Source organism: Lagenorhynchus albirostris, chromosome 18 (genome assembly GCF_949774975.1).
Source record: "Lagenorhynchus albirostris chromosome 18, mLagAlb1.1, whole genome shotgun sequence".
Classification (NCBI taxonomy): domain Eukaryota; kingdom Metazoa; phylum Chordata; class Mammalia; order Artiodactyla; family Delphinidae; genus Lagenorhynchus; species Lagenorhynchus albirostris.
The window spans coordinates 30,160,356-30,177,436 of record NC_083112.1 but is presented as its reverse complement, the minus strand read 5'-3'; the positions used below and the strand labels follow the sequence as shown (position 1 = coordinate 30,177,436).

Here is a 17,081-nt window from a genome sequence, read left to right as displayed (position 1 = left end):
TTTTTTTAAATCTCAATATGTTATAGAAGAAAAGAGGGAACAAAAACATAGCACTGGTGTTCTCAGTAAAATTCAAGGAAGAAATCTGGAAAGCTTTGGCTTCTGGAGTGTTGGTTCTTTAATCTTTGTTATTTTAAATATATGTTCTTCTTAAAGTATAAACTCAAGGGGATCTCACATCATGCCCTGAAGTAGTACACTTATCCTTCTTTTTAGTAACTATTCAATGTATGAGTACTTTCAGTTATTCCTTTACTTAGTATTGTCTATTATCACTTTTGGCAAAGCTTTCATTTTCATTATTATTTTTATCACACCTCTATTACTTTAGATGGACTTATATAAATTGACAATTTTAAAAATCAGTACATGTATGTGGTCAACAGTATCAGTATTTCACAAATAAATGAACACTATTTGCTGGGATTCAAATCTAATTATTTTATTGCAAATGTAGCTCTGGGCCCAGTAATATGAAGGACACTTCTGAGCCCTGTGGAATCTTTACCTGCCTCATCTAAGGTTCTGTTGTTGAATTTACTCACAAGATAAGCTTTCATTTTACTGATTAGTCTCCTGTGTTTCAAAGTAGCAATTTGCTTTACCATCTTCCTTAACATGTCAGTTTATCTACTTGCTCTAATTTTTCTGTATATAGTACTATATCAATAATGGACACTCAAAAGCTAACCCAAATTTACCCATCTTTCCCTCAGTATTACAGTATGTTTTGAGTGCCTGCAGTCACATATTTCAAATACAGCAATCATATGTTTCAAATAGATTGTACTCACTTTTTTCATTTCTCTTTTCACCCATTCCTATTGCACCATGTACTTTGCATGCTGCTTTAGCCAGCCAATACTATTAAATAGCCCAACCATATTGTTAAGACATGATGGAAGTTTTTAACATTGAAAAATGTGATGACTCTCTCTTACTCCCTACCCAGATGTTAGGATCTATATTCTCCAAACATTTTCATCCCAATGACTCCCTCTTATTTTCACTACCACTTAGACTGGTTACAACCTTGTTCCTTCTCATGTGGCCATTGCTACTGTGAAAAAATGAAAAGACCAATGAAATTAGAATCAGATCCCTAGGCTAAAATTTTGGCTTGGCCACATAAAAGTTCGATGACCTTAGATTGGTCATTTCCTCTATTCAAAATGGAAATGGCAATGCATATCTTATAAAATTATTTAAAATTGTGCATGGTAAATGAGATGATTCAATTTAAATGTGCATAATTCAATTACTGGAAGTCATTAACTGTTTGTTGGATTTGTTTCTAACTATAGAAGAACTGGCTTCTCTAAAGATTAATACAATATCATGTTATTTATCAGATCAAGATCCTTTAACATTTATCCAATGACTTCAAGTTCCCTAAAATCTTCTTCTTAATCTGTAGTTTTAATCCTTGATAACCCTTTTTTTTAAACCAAATATTGGTAATACATTGGAGAATAAAAGTATCTCCATCGCACACAGAGCATGCAGATTCTTGAAGGAGACAAGTTAATGCAAAAAAAGCTTTCCACACTAGAAGCCTCTTTCTTGAGTAAGAAAAGAAGAAACTGCAAGAAGACTTCCATGGCTGGTGTATAGTGAGCTAGTAAGAGAATGACAAAAGGGGAGGGTTTACTGGCCAAGGTTAAAAGTCTAATTTTTTTTTTCAAGTACTCTGTGGAAGCCATTAAAGAGTTTTAATTGGAGTGAAATGTTTGAACTTACATCTCAAACAAGACAGCAAGGGAAGCAGGTGACCACCTACCCTGGGAAGGTATGGTGGTGTGAAAAAGAGGTAGCCTCTGATGGGGGAATACACTAGAGGTGAAACAAAGAAGTAGACTTGGCTTGTGGTAACAATAGGAATTAATGGCACATGCTGGGGTGAGGAAGAGAAGGGAAATAAGAGGAGTTCCTTTGTTTCTGACTGGAGTGACTAGGTAGATGGTGGTACCAATAACTGGAATTATAAGGGCTGGTTGGGAGGGCTTGAGAAAGTAGAAAAAAATGTGTTGGCAGTTTTGGGGTGGAAAAATATGAGGTAAATGGAATTTATTCAAGGTTTTTTCTGCTCCATTTTAATTGAACAAAAACTTTGATCAAATACTTGGAGAACTGTGACATTTCTTAAGAATACATACGGGGTCTTCCCTGGTGGCGCAGTGGTTGAGAGTCCGTCTGCCGATGCAGGGGACGCGGGTTTGTGCCCCGGTCCGGGAAGATCCCACATGCTGCGGAGCGGCTGGGCCCGTAAGTCATGGCCGCTGAGCCTGCGCGTCCGGAGCCTGTGCTCCGCAACGGGAGAGGCCACAACAGTAAGAGGCCCGCGTATCGCAAACAAAACAAAACAAAACAAAACAAAAAAATATACGGACTACAGTGTATTACAAAATGTAGATTATGAATAAAGTGGGATTAAATTTGTGTATATAACATAACTCTAAGTAGTTTGTCATAGGTTTAAAAGTAAACTAATGTTAAAGCTTAATACAGACAGCATTCAAAAAACAAAATGTATTTTATTTATTACTCAAAAATAGCAAAAGTACCTTTTTATCAAACTTAATGGAAATGAATGGTGAGATAGAACATATATCTAGAACTACCTTGTTATATTCTTTGTTTAAGTGATCACACATTAATAAAATGACCGTCACATATGAAGGTGACTTTTATAAGTATATAGAAATTAAAGTATTTTCCAATTGGTATCAACAAGTTAGCATGGCAAGTTTTGTGCCTTCTGTCCAGTGCCTAAGTTAACTGCACAATATGTAGCAATGAAATAAAGGTTATTTGAGGTAAAGGCAAATCATCTATATATGGATCAAAAAACAATAGTCTCAGTATTAGATACTGCTGCAGAGGAAGTCACAAAGATAATAATAATAAAATAATGGCAATGAGATGACTATATATGGTACTGAAGAACTGTTCATAACTCTATTCACTTAGGCATAGATAATCGCATTCAACTCTAATTTCAACCCTATTTTCAATTTAGAAATATTAGTATAACTTTTCTGTGAACTCTTCTTTTCACATTGGTATTGAAGACTGTAAATAAGGAAATGGAACTAGAATGAAGAGAGCACAGTCATGACATCAGGCAGACAACTGCTACACCGCAGAGGGCCTAGACTACGGGCAAGTTACATCAGTTCTTTATGCTCAGGTTTTTCACCTATTAAAGATAACAGCCATCTCCTCCGCTTGCCATGAGGACAAACTTGCTTAAAGGTGCTTGGTGCGGTACTTGACATAAGTAGCTATTCAAGTTTTTTTTCTTTTTAATTGCCTGTAACTATTAGCTGTTCTTTTGTTATCTGATTGAATAAGTCCACACAGTTTGTTATATATTTATAATCTTTTAAGGGTTTCATTAGGATTCATATTTAAGGTAGGGTTTTCAGCTCTGCTGTAAATAAAAATGAAAGAGAAAAATCAATTTTGATCATACTTGACAAATACAAATAGATGGTACTTTGAACTGAGTAATCTTTCTTTTGAGTTACATTTATTGCTCAGAATGATTTCAATAAAAACTCTTGGGCTCAGCAATTAAATTACATTATAATATACAAAAATTAGGAAATATTAAACACGCCACTGTCCTTTTGAAATTTGATGAATGATCCGTCTTGGCCATTGGGCTCCTTTGATTTCCAGCGCTCCTATGGTATATTATTAATTGAATCTTCTAAAACAAAATTCTGATCAGTTAACTGTACTCAAAATACAGTTTTTAATGGCCTATATAATCAGATTCAAGCTTCTTAGTACAGAATTTAAGGTATTTCATAATCTGACCCTAATCCATTTATTTGGTCCAATTTCTCTCCATTATAACTCTACATGTCATACTCCAATAAAAATATCCATACTTATTTGTCAGTCCTGGATCATGCTATGACTTGTCATATCTCTAGCATGATCTTGGATCATGCTATTATCCCAGCTTCAAATATTCAATTCATCTGTGTCCTGTAAGTCCTACTCTACTTTCAAGACCCTATTAAAGGCACATCTAATTCATGAAGTAATTCTTTATTCATTTCTCTAGCAGAATTTTATTTTTATTTATTACATATATTACAGTATTTAACAAATGGAACTATAGCTAGATGGATAGAGGAATGACAGTTTCAAAAACCAAACACCTTGAAGGCAGAGTCATATACATGGGTACTGAAATAATATGCATTGTATTAATTTATTCATATTTTAATGGTAATGAGAGTCACTCCTGAGCAAGAGTCACAATACACTCCATGAGTAAAAAAAAAAAAAAAAATCACATATATTTACTTAAGATTCAAACTATTTTCTATTGTTTTCCAACAGTGTGGAGTAATACCTATGTACATCATGAAGTCATTCTGCATGTATTAAAATTTTCTGAAGTTTTCTTGCCATCCTTCTTTTAAATATCTTTAAAAATGTTAGCCTGGAGGGGAAAAAGTTCAGATGTCTATATAAAGGACATTATGTAATAAATGTAGTAATTAAAATTGGAAGGAAATGGCCCAGGACAAAAACAAAACAAAATTTCATCCCTCAGTATAAATATTCAAAACCTCAAAGAAAATAAAATCCAGGGCAGATGAATCAATCTCCATGAAATATGTATTTTGTTTCAAAAATATACCCTGTATCAGAGGTGGGAGTGCATTTGTTACCTGTCTGCAAATCCCAAAAGTACTACTCAAAATGTTCTTATGACATGATTAAACATTTAAATGTTCCAGGATGAAACATTTGAGTGATCTTCCCAAAGTAAATATTTATCACATTAAAATGATTACAGGGGTGATAGAATATTTTTGTCTATATTTGATTTAAGACATCCCCCACTGCAGATTTCTATTATGATTTAATAGGAAACTGGATTAAATCATTTCTCTTGTTGGTAGATATTTTTTTTCATCATGTTACTACTGGAATCATCATTAGTATAACTAACTGTCAAGAATTTAAGGAAGGAAAAGCTCCAATATGCAAATTAAGTAAAAATTTTAAATTTCTTGTCTTTTTTTTTTTTTTTTTTTTGTGGTACGCGGGCCTCTCACTGTTTTGGCCTCTCTCGTTATGGAGCACAGGCTCCGGACGCGCAGGCTCAGCGGCTATGGTTCACGGGCCCAGCCGCTCCGCGGCATGTGGGATCTTCCCGGACCGGGGCACAAACCTGTGTCCCCTGTATCGGCAGGCGGACTCCCAACTACTTATGCCACCAGGGAAGCCCTCTTGTCCATTTTGAAATCCAAAAAACTTTCAGGTCTGGAAGTTATTTTGCTATTCATTCGGTGGTAAAATTGACTTGAACTGACATGGGCTATCTATATTATTCATTTATTCAATTTAATGTGAATATTTAGACTTTTCTCTACAAAACTGATCATGTGTTTCATTGTGAGTACTGGTACAGTTCCCAGTGGGGATGTAACATAATACATGGTGTATGCAATACATCATCTTTCTAAAATTTGAAATTTTTTTTAATTCTAGAAAACATCTATACTATAGGCCTACACATCAAAACATCAGCTTTAAAGACTCCTTGGGAGCTATAAAATTGAGAAGTACAAGAGGAGTTAATTTAAATATGTTAATGTATTTGGTTTGATACATTATATGTTCCTATTTCTTATTTTTTTGACAAATATAAATATGAAATAATAGCCGTATCTCTTTTTGACAGGTGTTCATCTTGCAATAGATTATCTTGGTAATTGTATGAGCTCCTCTGGCTTTTTGCAAATCTGAGTGTTATTTATATAATACGTGTTTTTTGTGAAATAATGAGATTGATGAAATTTGCTTTCCATTTTATAGAGAAGATCAGAACCTACAACTATTTTCCCTTTGCCTACACATCACTGTTTATCTTTTCAAATTTATTTCTCCTTTCTTTCCTTTACAGAAAAAGTTTATCTTCACTTTAAAGCTAGCATCCCCATTATACTGGAATAACATCTATCTCATCCAATCCTTCAATAATTCCTCTAGGTGGATCATTTACCTCAGTATATTGATACTCAGATACCTTGAATAATTAAAGCATTTTCCATCTGTAATACCACCTTCTTTAGCTACTTTTTCCCCCTTTCTTTCTCTTATTCATAAACAGAGTTTTAACATAAGAGGAAATAATTTGCACTGCAATTCACCAATGAAAATCACATTGCTGAACTTTCCTGGTGGTGCAGTGGTTAAGAATCCACCTGCCAGTGCAGGGGACACAGGTTCAAACCCTGGTCCGGGAAGATCCCACATGCCACGGAGTAACTAAGCCCATGTGCCACAACTACTGAGCCTGTGCTCTACAGCCCACAAGCCACAACTACTGAAGTCCACACGCCTAGAGCCCGTGCTCCACAACAAGAGAAGTCAATGCAATGAGAAGCCCGCTCACCGCAACAAAGAGTAGCCCCTGATCACCACAACTAGAGAAAGCCCGCATACAGCAACGAAGACCCAATGCAATAAAAAATAAATAAATAGATTTATTTTTAAAAAATATATGATTCCAAGTAAATGTTCCTTTTGTTGAAGTAGTGAGCTCTGGAAGTCATACATTTAATGCCAGTGATGCCAGATCACATATTTGGGACTGTCCTCAGAACTAGTTTGTGAACCATAAAACAGAAGCAAGCTCAGTATCATTTTGTTTTAAATAAAAACAGAGTTGTCCAGATTGATTTAATGAATTGATTTAATTTGGCTCTCAATTATGTTGTCTGGAAATGAAATCTAAAAACTCTTGGCTTCAGTCAAATACTTCATCTAGTTGGTCTCCAGATTTTGGATTGTCACACAACATACTGATTATGTCTCATTCAGATTGAACAATTGTTGAACTTTTCTCCTTTCCAACTTCTTACTGTTGTGTTCTGAAGGATTCTGTCCTGGACTCTATTCTCTTTTCTCCCAATAATCCCTGTCATCAGTTTACTTTAAGTATGATCCCATATCAATGGCTTCTATGTTTATACCCCCCACCTCTCCTCCCATTACCAAACTGTAATTTTCAGTTGGCTCTTCTGTTACTCATCTAAACTCTTTTTACTTCCCAAATGTTTTCCCCATGATGACCTCACCCTGTTTTTACCATTTAGTAAATTGAACTCAGTTATCCAAATCACAATCCTAATGTCTATCACAGCAAGTTTTATACTACCTTACTGCTTTCTGAAAGTTTTCTCAAAGATCTGGTTAACTGAAGTTTTTGGCTTGTTTGTTTGTTTTCTTCCCCAGCATTCTTGAATGGTAAATTTCTTTATTAAATCGATTCCTATATAGAAATAAGCATTGGTCATTTAGAGAAAATGCTAAAAGTTTCAAATATTTATGTGTTAATTTAATATATGTGGTATATATTACATAAAAGCTTACTTAAATGCATTAAATAATTCAAGTGCTATTACATTTACTTGGGCATCAAATGATTTTTTTCTAAGCAATTCATTAGAATCATAAAAGTAGTGGTGTGTACTAAAAGAAGTTTTTAATCTTTCACTTTGTTCCATTCTTACTACCTCTTCACCACTCTAGGCCTCATTTTGCCTTGCCATGTATTACTTGCCCAGCTTCCTAATTGTATTCCCATCCCCCAAGACATTGTCATAAAAATCATCCCTTTAAAATGAAAGTTTGAACTGCCACCTCCTGAAACTCCAAGGGCTGCCTCTCAGTGGTCCCATCATTGGGCTTCTACTTACCTCCCCAGTCTTTACCTGCCATTCCCACTCTTAACATCCCTACTCACATGCCTCTAACAGCAGCTTGCCATGCACTGCTTCCTTTCACCTATGTTTCTGAGAGTGCCCATCATCTTCCCTCTCCCAACTTCACTCTGCCAAGTAAGCCAAACATTTTTTGAAGAGTCAGCTCAGATGTGTTCTTCTCCAGGAATGTTCTTTGAGCCTCCAACTCTGGGCCGGGTTTCCATTCTCCTGACTCCATTAATACTCAGGACATATCTCTCTCTCACTGCACCAAACTCATGGTTTGTATGTCAAATTTATTTAATACAGTGTGAGCTTCTTGAGGACCCAGCCTGTGCTTTAGTGCATCTTTGTATCCCGAGCACAGTCATTTATTAGAAGAAAACTTAAGTGATTGAATAAACGAATGAATGACTGAAAATCTCTCTTGGCACCACCATTCCTCAGCACACTAAGAAAGTATCAAGTATCCACAGGTAGCACAGGTATAGGTACTGTGTCCAGATTGAAGAAATATTTACATCCTAGGGCTTAGTGACAAATAATCCAGTAGTGTCAGTATCTAACTTCTGGAATGATACATTTAATTGACCTTTTGGAGCTTTTATTCAATATATATTAAATATATGAATATGTGAAATACTTATTCAATATATATGAAAGAATCAAGAATGAAGCTCTGAAGCTTGGCAGTTGACATCTTCAAGTTAATAAGGAAAAGAAGTGTGACGACAAATCTGAAGTACCTGTTCAGAGGCTTTGAGGTCTCTATTAATGTGTCATAGAAATTACACAGAAGGATGGAAAGGGCTCTAGACAGAAAATTATAAACCTGGAACTAGTGCTACCTCTGTCACTAACTTGAAGACCCCATGGAAATCACTTAATCTGTTTTCTTATCTACACAATAGGGGAATTATACTTCAAGGATTCTTACCCTAATGTTTTGTAATACGTCTTTCAAAAGAATAGAGAACCTGCAATATTAAACATGCTATTAAAGTGAAATAACAGGAAATTGCTGGGAGAAATTTTAGACCTAATAACATTATTTTCTTACAGTTCTTAATTAACAGATGAGCTGATAACTATTTTATATTTTTAGAATTTATGGACACACTCCTGCTTTCATAAAAAATGTATGTAATATTAGTATAGAATTTTATTTATAAAAATGAAAAGAAATTGTCATTATTTATATTATAAAAAACACAAAAAGTAAAATCCTCTGGTTTTTTTGGGAATATTTGAGAGAGTGTGTAATTCTAAGGCTGGGGAGGGTTCCCCTGTCCCAAGTATAAGGCAAAATGAGTGTCAAAAGTTTGGGAAATACTGTTCCAACATTTCCTAATTGGAATCTTTCAGGAAAAGTCATTGCTATGCTTACTAAAAGCAAGAGAATCTCAAAATCACAGTGAGTCTATAGTAAATCATGCAACACTTGTTAGAGAGGCTTTACGATGAGCAACAAATGTGAGGGTGATAAAATCTCTCTATTTTCATGATACCAGATGCTGGATTCTGGAAGCAGATGTTTGCACACGAGAAAAGAGATGTCATTGAAACTTTTAAAGTTAGGTGAACTGTGGGACGGTTGCAAAGCCTGGTAAGCAAAAACAAAGTGAAAGTGCTCACAGTTTGAGAAATATTTTGTCTAGTAAAATGTAAGGCCAGATGAATTGGGAATGCCCTAAAAGATAGCACAGGGAGGTGATAAAATTGATATTACCCTGCTCTTGGATAGATGCAGCCTAATAAAAACTTACAGGACTTGAAAATAATATGAATTCTTGACAAATAATACAATTTCTTAAATACCACGTATGCAAATCATAAAGCAGCAGTGTTTCTAAAAATTTGTAAATGATTCCTCTCTGGCATTAAATATTCAAAGTTCCTTCCCACCCCCAATATATGGCAGTAATTTCCCATTTCCTTCCTAAGACAAATTTCCTATTAGTAAGTTTATAGCAAAATTTATTTTAAAAATGATTTTCATAGATCGCCAGATGGCTGCTGAGAGGATGGACACAGTCACCTCCTTCATGTTCTTGCTTCCGCAGAAGTGGATTTGCTGTTGCCTGTTACGGGTAGGCCTGGGAAAAGACACTGCTTGATTGGAAGATTCAGACTGCAGTAACCATAATGCAGAAGAGAAAACAGAACAGAAGCTTGAGAATATAAAAGTACTATGCTAGTACTTTTCTATTCAGGGTCAGTTCTAGGGGAAATTGCAAGGTAGGTCAAGTTTGTGTTCAGCATCCCAGCCCTCTGTCTCAATAACCTCCCCCCAAATCCTGAATGTATGGCTCCACCCTCACTTCAGTGGACAAGGACCTCAACTTCCATTCTCCCATTTCCCTACTATTGCTTTCGTAAATATCTCCTTCATGTAAAGTATAGGTTGTACAAACATTAAACTGTTTCCTTTCCAGACATAATTAGAAATATGGTGAAATTGCAGTCATTATGCAGTGAATTAAGGAGGAAAATTAGAAGAAGTGGGGCTCAGAGCCTTGCCAAACTCTGAAATCCTATAACAAATACTAAAGTCGTTCCAGCTAGCCTAATCCTGTTTTGAATATGGAGCCCACAAGCAAAATTCAAACACTGACTTAAAGAAAAAAAGGAACGACAGCAAAAAACAATTCTTTAGCTTTATTTTTTGTAGTTTTCTAGAATGTCCTCTGGGAAGAGTGAAGGCACCCCTTAAGAACACAATTTACTTTTAAAACTGAATTCACTGGAGCAAACCTAGTTTATTTGTCATTTCCATTATTCTCAATTTTCTATTGATTATGTTTTATTAGATTTTAATCAGGGATTCCATTGTGAAATGTCTTGAACCCAGAATGTAATTTAAGAAGTCAGATTTTTCTAGCAGTAGAGAGAACGGGGGAGGCACAAAATTGAAGAGAATAAAACAAATTATAAGGCAAGTAAATAAGATGAGAAATGAAAAAGAATTTGATTGGAGCAACTCCTGAGGCTCAGAAATGTCCTGGAATCCAGTCACCAGGGAAGGGACCAACATCTGGCCCCCACGGGGCATTACATCCTGTGCTGGTGATGCATCCACTGCAATCTCTAGCACAGGATGTGAGTACTCACGATGTACAATGCTACTCCACTAGCTTCAGGGTTCAATTCAAAGACTTGGTTTCAGTTAATTATAAAGATATCAGAAGACTGATTATCCTTGGAAAATTGAGAACAGTCACACAGCTATCAATAACAAGCTCAGAAAAATTGCCAGTCAGCATTTATAAAGACTGCACATTTATTATTTGGGAATCAACAGAGACTACTGAATTTTGGGGAAAGCTTATTAAGTCTTTTAAAAGAAAAACAAAACACTTATTGCTAACAATCAAAATACTCTACAAGGTTTCTGATGGATAGAAATAAAGAAGTCAAAGTATAAATAATATTCTGAGGTATAAAGAGTAATTTACCTACAAAAATTTTTGAAAGACTTTTGTTCTTTATAAAACTGTATGTGACTCTTCTTTACAGAAGTAACATTATGTATTTTTATTAGTTCTTGATATAAATTAGTTTTTGTCATTCCAAAATATAAAATCAGAAGAATAAGATGAAATGTATTTTGGTCAATTTTCTGTGTCATTTTTTGATAAATAATGACTTATTAAATAGAATATATATATATATATATATATATGCCTTTCTAAGGAATTTGCTACTATGGCACCATACACATTCCAAAACATATGGATTGTTTTACCTATTATCTCCCTCTCTCCCTCTCTCTCTCTCTCTCTCCCCCCACTAACCTACCTACCCACATTTAATATTTGATGGGGAATGTATGGGGAAAAATCTAATTGACAAACAGAGAGGCAGAGCACAAAACTGAACTCAAATAGAAAAAGAAAATACTAAGCACATTCTTTGAGATTTTTTTTAATCACACTAAGAGAAGCTAAAACAACTTCTTTCTATTATAGGCTTTATTAACATAAAATCCTTAAAGCTATCTTCAGCTGTAGTGCAGTACATCACACCTTCATTTAACTACTGAATCCTTTAAAATATTTTTTCTAAAATAATGGGCAACACATACTAGTGCTGTATATTTGGGATGCTTAAACTGATGATAGCAAAAATACACAAATATCAGGAACAGAACAAATGGAAAAAATCTAACAGCACAAAAAAGAAGAAAAACAGTAAAAATTGAGCTAATAAAATAAAATCTCAAATGGACTAAGTTATTTGCAAAGGAAAATCATTATTAGCATAGAAATTTCCATTGAAAATATGAAGACTATTTTTTAAATTTACTTTAATTTCTAATTTAAAGAAATATTTTAATTTAAAATAGAACATTATTTTTCTTAATAGAGATAATTTAAACAGGGAAAGAAGCCAATTAAACTAATAAAAATATAAAATATAATTATACTACTGATTTTTTAATTGAAAACTATTAAGGCACTACTATAAATTTTTAGGACAAGCAAAAGACTGATAAACAGGTTTCTTTTTGTTTAGCTTTTGTTTTAAAGGAAATTTATTTATGTTTTTTAGGGTATTTTAAAAGGCATTAAAAATTAGGGTTAACATATGAAACTTGGACATGAGATAATTGTTTGAATATGGCTGTCATCTTCTTTCATCTGTAAAGAAAATTATTCTTTGTAGGTGTGCATTAAATTAATTTGGCATTGGCTCTCATGATGCTTTTCAAATAAATTAATAGAGGACATTGACCAAGAAAATGGCTGATTGCTTCTTCAAACATTTTAATTTTTTTTTTCTGAGTAAACAATTCATTATGTGAATAGTATAAAGTATTGGTTAAGAGGGCAGACCCTGAAGGCATGCTATTTTATTTCTAATGCTGACTTCACTACTTATAGCACAGAACATTGAGAAAATTTCTTAACAACTATTAAATGTGAGAGTAACAGTAGTCACCTATCTATAAGGGCAATGAAAACTAAATAGGATATTATGTTTTAACCACTGAATAATTCAATGAATATAAACTATTTTGATGTTTTCCCTCAAGGTTCGCATACATGAACTTAAGTTTTAACTTATCCTTCAATGTTTATTTGATATCTAGTCATAGTAATGAATCAGAAAATATATTTGAGCTAATTCTCCCATTTGGGGATAAAGTTGTACAGAAAAGACACAAATTCCGGGCATATCTGGACCTAAGATAAAATTCCAACCTGCTTGGCAGGTTAATAAATTTCCCATAAGCTCAGTTTTCTTACATGTAAGATAAAAATGATAACTATCTTAGAGTTTGCAGGTTAAATATGTTAATGTTGAAATGAAGTTGGCACAGTTTATGGTAAGTAGGAAAAACTCAATAAATACTAGTCTCCTCCTCTGAATCTGGATAGGTAGATAGATAGATGTATGCATAAAATACATAGAAGAAAGAGAAAGAGAGAGAGAGAGGGAAGGAGGGAGACAAAAAGATTATCTAGATGATGGAGAGAGAAAGACAGATTGGAGGTAGACAGATAGATAGGGAGATAGATGGCAGATAAAGGTAGATGAGAGAGGAGATATGAGAGAGAGAGAGAGCCAGAGAAAGGTCTCCCATCTCAACTAGTTACATACAGTTTCTTGAAGGCAGGCTTCAAGTCAAATTTATTTTTGATGTTCCCAAAAAATCTAACTTTCCTTACATATTGAAAACATTTGATAATATTTATTAACTAAATGAATTGATGAATCAAATCTGTCGAGCAATCAATGAAATACTCCTTCAAAATCATGTGTTAAAGTAGAAGTCAGTCTCTCTCCTATAAATTCAGAGATTACTTTCTAAGTATGGCTTTCAGATTCATAACTTTCTCATGTTTGTTAATAAGGATATGTGGAAACTACTTGTTTTACAGGAGATATATCTATTGGCATTCTCATTCATAGACTAGCAATTATTTTATGTGTAATATTAATTAAAATATGTGTCAACCACATTTTCTTTTAAGAACAATAGCCACCTTTCTATGATATTACTTTTTGATATCAAAATAGGAAAAAAACAGCTTTTCAGTATAAACTACATTTTCAGACATATATTTCATTTTTCTATAGGGGTCTTTTTTTCATTCCTATCAAATACATTGCTCAGTCAGTGGATGGAAAGGAATTAAAAAGTTAATAGTGAGCAGCAGGCTTTTTTAATTAACAAAATTTCTCATGAAGATAGGACAAAATGCAAACTCTTTACTTACTCTATGCAGCTTTACAAATAGTGGCCAGTGAATTACCTGTAAATCACTTTATCACACACATAGATTAGTCTGTTAGGCTATGCATTCACATATCAAGATCCAATAACCTATTACTTAAAATGTGCCTAAAATATTCATATATTATAATATTGCATAGTCAAACCCATCAAGACCACTTAACTCACTTCAAGTAAACATTCAAGTGTGCAGGAACTGTGAATATTAGATAAGTATTCAAATAGCTTTTGTTTAAAATAATTTTTAAAACAATATTGCATTGTTATGCAAAAAGTTGCTAAGACATATCTGGCACTTATTACTTAGAAAAGAAGGCTTTTGCGAGGTTATCCTTAAAATAAAGCCAGCATAATTATATTTAGTGCAGAAACTTTTATATATATGTATATATATATATATGAATTTATTTCTGTATTGAATGTATGTGTGTGAGTGTTTGAACTCAAATTTCAACATGAATAGAGAAATTAAAAAGCATTCTATCTGCTGATGTATATGTGATAGGACTGACTGCACTAGAGGCAAAAATTTACTCTTTATGAATCACCAATCATTAAATGACTTAGAAGAATACATAAATATGTCCATATAGCTTAAATGTAATCTCTCATAAAACTTAAATAAATATTAAACATATTTAAATACTATTAATATTTTGAAAACTAATATTAACTAATATAATATGCATTTGTAATTCTGAAATTCGATTTATACAACAGCTCTTTTCATTTCTTATAATTGGACATAACAAAAGCTTATTCACAACATCTAAGTCTCACACTTAAGACTAGCTTAATTCTCTTTGGGTGAATCATTAGTAAATATTCTATTGTGTTTGAAACAATAAAAATATCAAAATTAATTTAAAAAGGCATATCAAACTAATAAATTGAAGATAGACTTTTAGCAAAAAACATATGTATTTATGAAGAAGTATTTCTTTTTTAACTCTATCAGGGTAAACAAGTTCATGTTTATTTGCTATCCAGGAAGACTTAGACATAAATCAAAAGGAGCCAGAAGTCTGGCTTAGCTGTTATTTGACTCTTGAAAAACTATCTTGAAGCTAAAATCCACACTAAAAATACATCAACACTGATAAGAGCTATACAATTCCAATCGAGTTTTCATTTCACCTAAAAGCGTTGAATTTATTCATCTTAATCTGTATATTAAAACGTGCATATCTAGCTAACATATGCTATATTTTCCTTTAATAAAATGCAAAATAGCAAAGGCTGGAAAATGTTCATAAAGATAAGTACAATCTAGTGACTTTGGGCAAGTTCTCATCTTAAGAAGATTACAGACCAAAATCCATGGCCTTCCTTTTTCTGTGGTTACTGAGGTATTGAATAATTGCTTTCTGTCTGGGGCAACCTCAGAACTTGCTGTTCCTTTTGCTATATCGTCAATGGTCCATTCCAAGGTGATAAACTACAACTCTAGTACTATGAGGTTTATAATGATTGCTTAAGCTTTACACTTTGTAAGCATTGGAAGACTTCACTCACCTTGTTCAAGTGGTTGGCTTTTAGTTGAAGTAGTTTTCATCTTGAGTGCCTCCCTAACAGACATGTCACAGCAGGAGCCTTTGTTAGTGTCTTGGTCACTGTCAGCCTGATCACTGTCCCCGTGCCCACTGTCTCTCAGGCTGGCTCTTTCTGGGTCCTTAAACGTGGAGCTACTGAAATACATATAAAGAAAAAGAAGAGAAAGTGTTGTCTCTACGAGTTTGAATCTGAAGTGTAATCTCTAGCAAAGCAATTTTGACATGAATGTAAATGGGGAAGCTGAGAAAGTTATTTAATAGGCCTTACCTTTGAACAAACTGCTGCCTGCTGCCCATGTAATTGGGCTCTGCGGGAAAATTGTCTGTCTGCGAAAGAGAAGGAAAAAAATACGTATAGTTGTACACTGGACAAATCTCCTGCAGAGCAACAAGACTTCCTAGTGGAAAAATGATTAATAATTCAAAAATTCCCTTAATCTTCAAATTTGTACATTTTAATTAAATTGGAAATTGCCGACATGTAATTATGTACTCAGAACAATTAAATGATTCCGGTCCACAAATTACCTGTTAAAGTAAACAATGAGCCTGTCATAACTGGCATTCTCTGTTAGTACCAGGATGGATAACACTGTCTGTGTTGTTTCATTACTTAGATATTAAGATTGAATATTTGTGGGAGGAGTGGAAAAATGACCTAATTTCTCCATATTAAAAGCATGAATTATTTAATAATACTCATTTTTAAGCATAATTACATCATCTGCTGGGATTCTTTGCCCTTCTTGATATAACATCATTTAAAGTCACCCACTCCTCAATTAAGGGATATAAAACCTTTCCTTCAAATTTTACCAGTAACAAATACAGGCATGGCACCTATGGTCGGACTCATCTCTATAGTGCATCCTTATCTGCATCCTTACTATGGAAATTGTACTCAATACAAGGGAAAGGGCTGTTACTTCCTGGTTATTAAAAACAAAGTAAAATAAAAGTAAGAATTAAAATGTTACTTAAAGCAGTGGGAGTAAAGACACTGAGAAACGAGGCTTGTTTTTGTGTTTGTTTTTGCTGCTTCCAAACTGACGTGGATGTCTGCCAAATAGAACTGAATTCTCCTTGTACCGTAGAACAGAGTCTTTTGCGAAAAAGAGAGTAGATCTTTCATAGGTTTCCCTATACTGTACATTCATACACGTTACTTCTTCTTGCAGCTGACTCAGCAACAAAGGTTCTCCTGTTTTCTGCCTCACTTCATGTCACACCATTGTGCTCTGAAGCAGCTATGGGTTCCTACAAGATCATCCAGCATGCAAGTATCAGTGACACAGGAGCGTACAATTCATGAAGCAGAGGGACCAAGGTAAGGTTTAATGTAGAGCAGTATGTATTTTTCCTTATAAATAAGGCTAATTTAAACTAACAGGACTCTTTTTTTTAATCCCATGTAATAATTTAAATTATTTGGCTTTTTAAACTATTATTGGAAAAAACATGTTAACAGTAATAGCTTAAACTACTATCTAAGTTTCACTGTCTTTTAGAAGTTGGGGGACAGGAAAAATCCTCACAAATTTCTTAATC

At 33.9% G+C, this 17,081-nt stretch overlaps 1 protein-coding gene across 2 annotated transcripts in view; it reads right to left on the bottom strand.

Annotated features, from left to right (window-relative positions):
• PCDH17 (protocadherin 17) overlaps positions 1–17,081 on the bottom strand; it is a 101,352-nt gene that overhangs the window by 49,782 nt on the left and 34,489 nt on the right. The window contains exons 2-4 of one of the 2 annotated variants that reach the window (XM_060129313.1): positions 15,802–15,860; positions 15,496–15,668; positions 9,743–9,870 (exon numbers count right to left, since the gene is read on the bottom strand). In XM_060129313.1, coding sequence (XP_059985296.1) covers positions 9,866–9,870; positions 15,496–15,668; positions 15,802–15,860 — 237 coding nt within the window. In that variant the 3' untranslated portion in view covers positions 9,743–9,865. Of the gene's footprint in view, positions 1–9,742; positions 9,871–15,495; positions 15,669–15,801; positions 15,861–17,081 lie in introns of those variants that run through there. The other variant, XM_060129311.1, reaches the window with a different exon arrangement.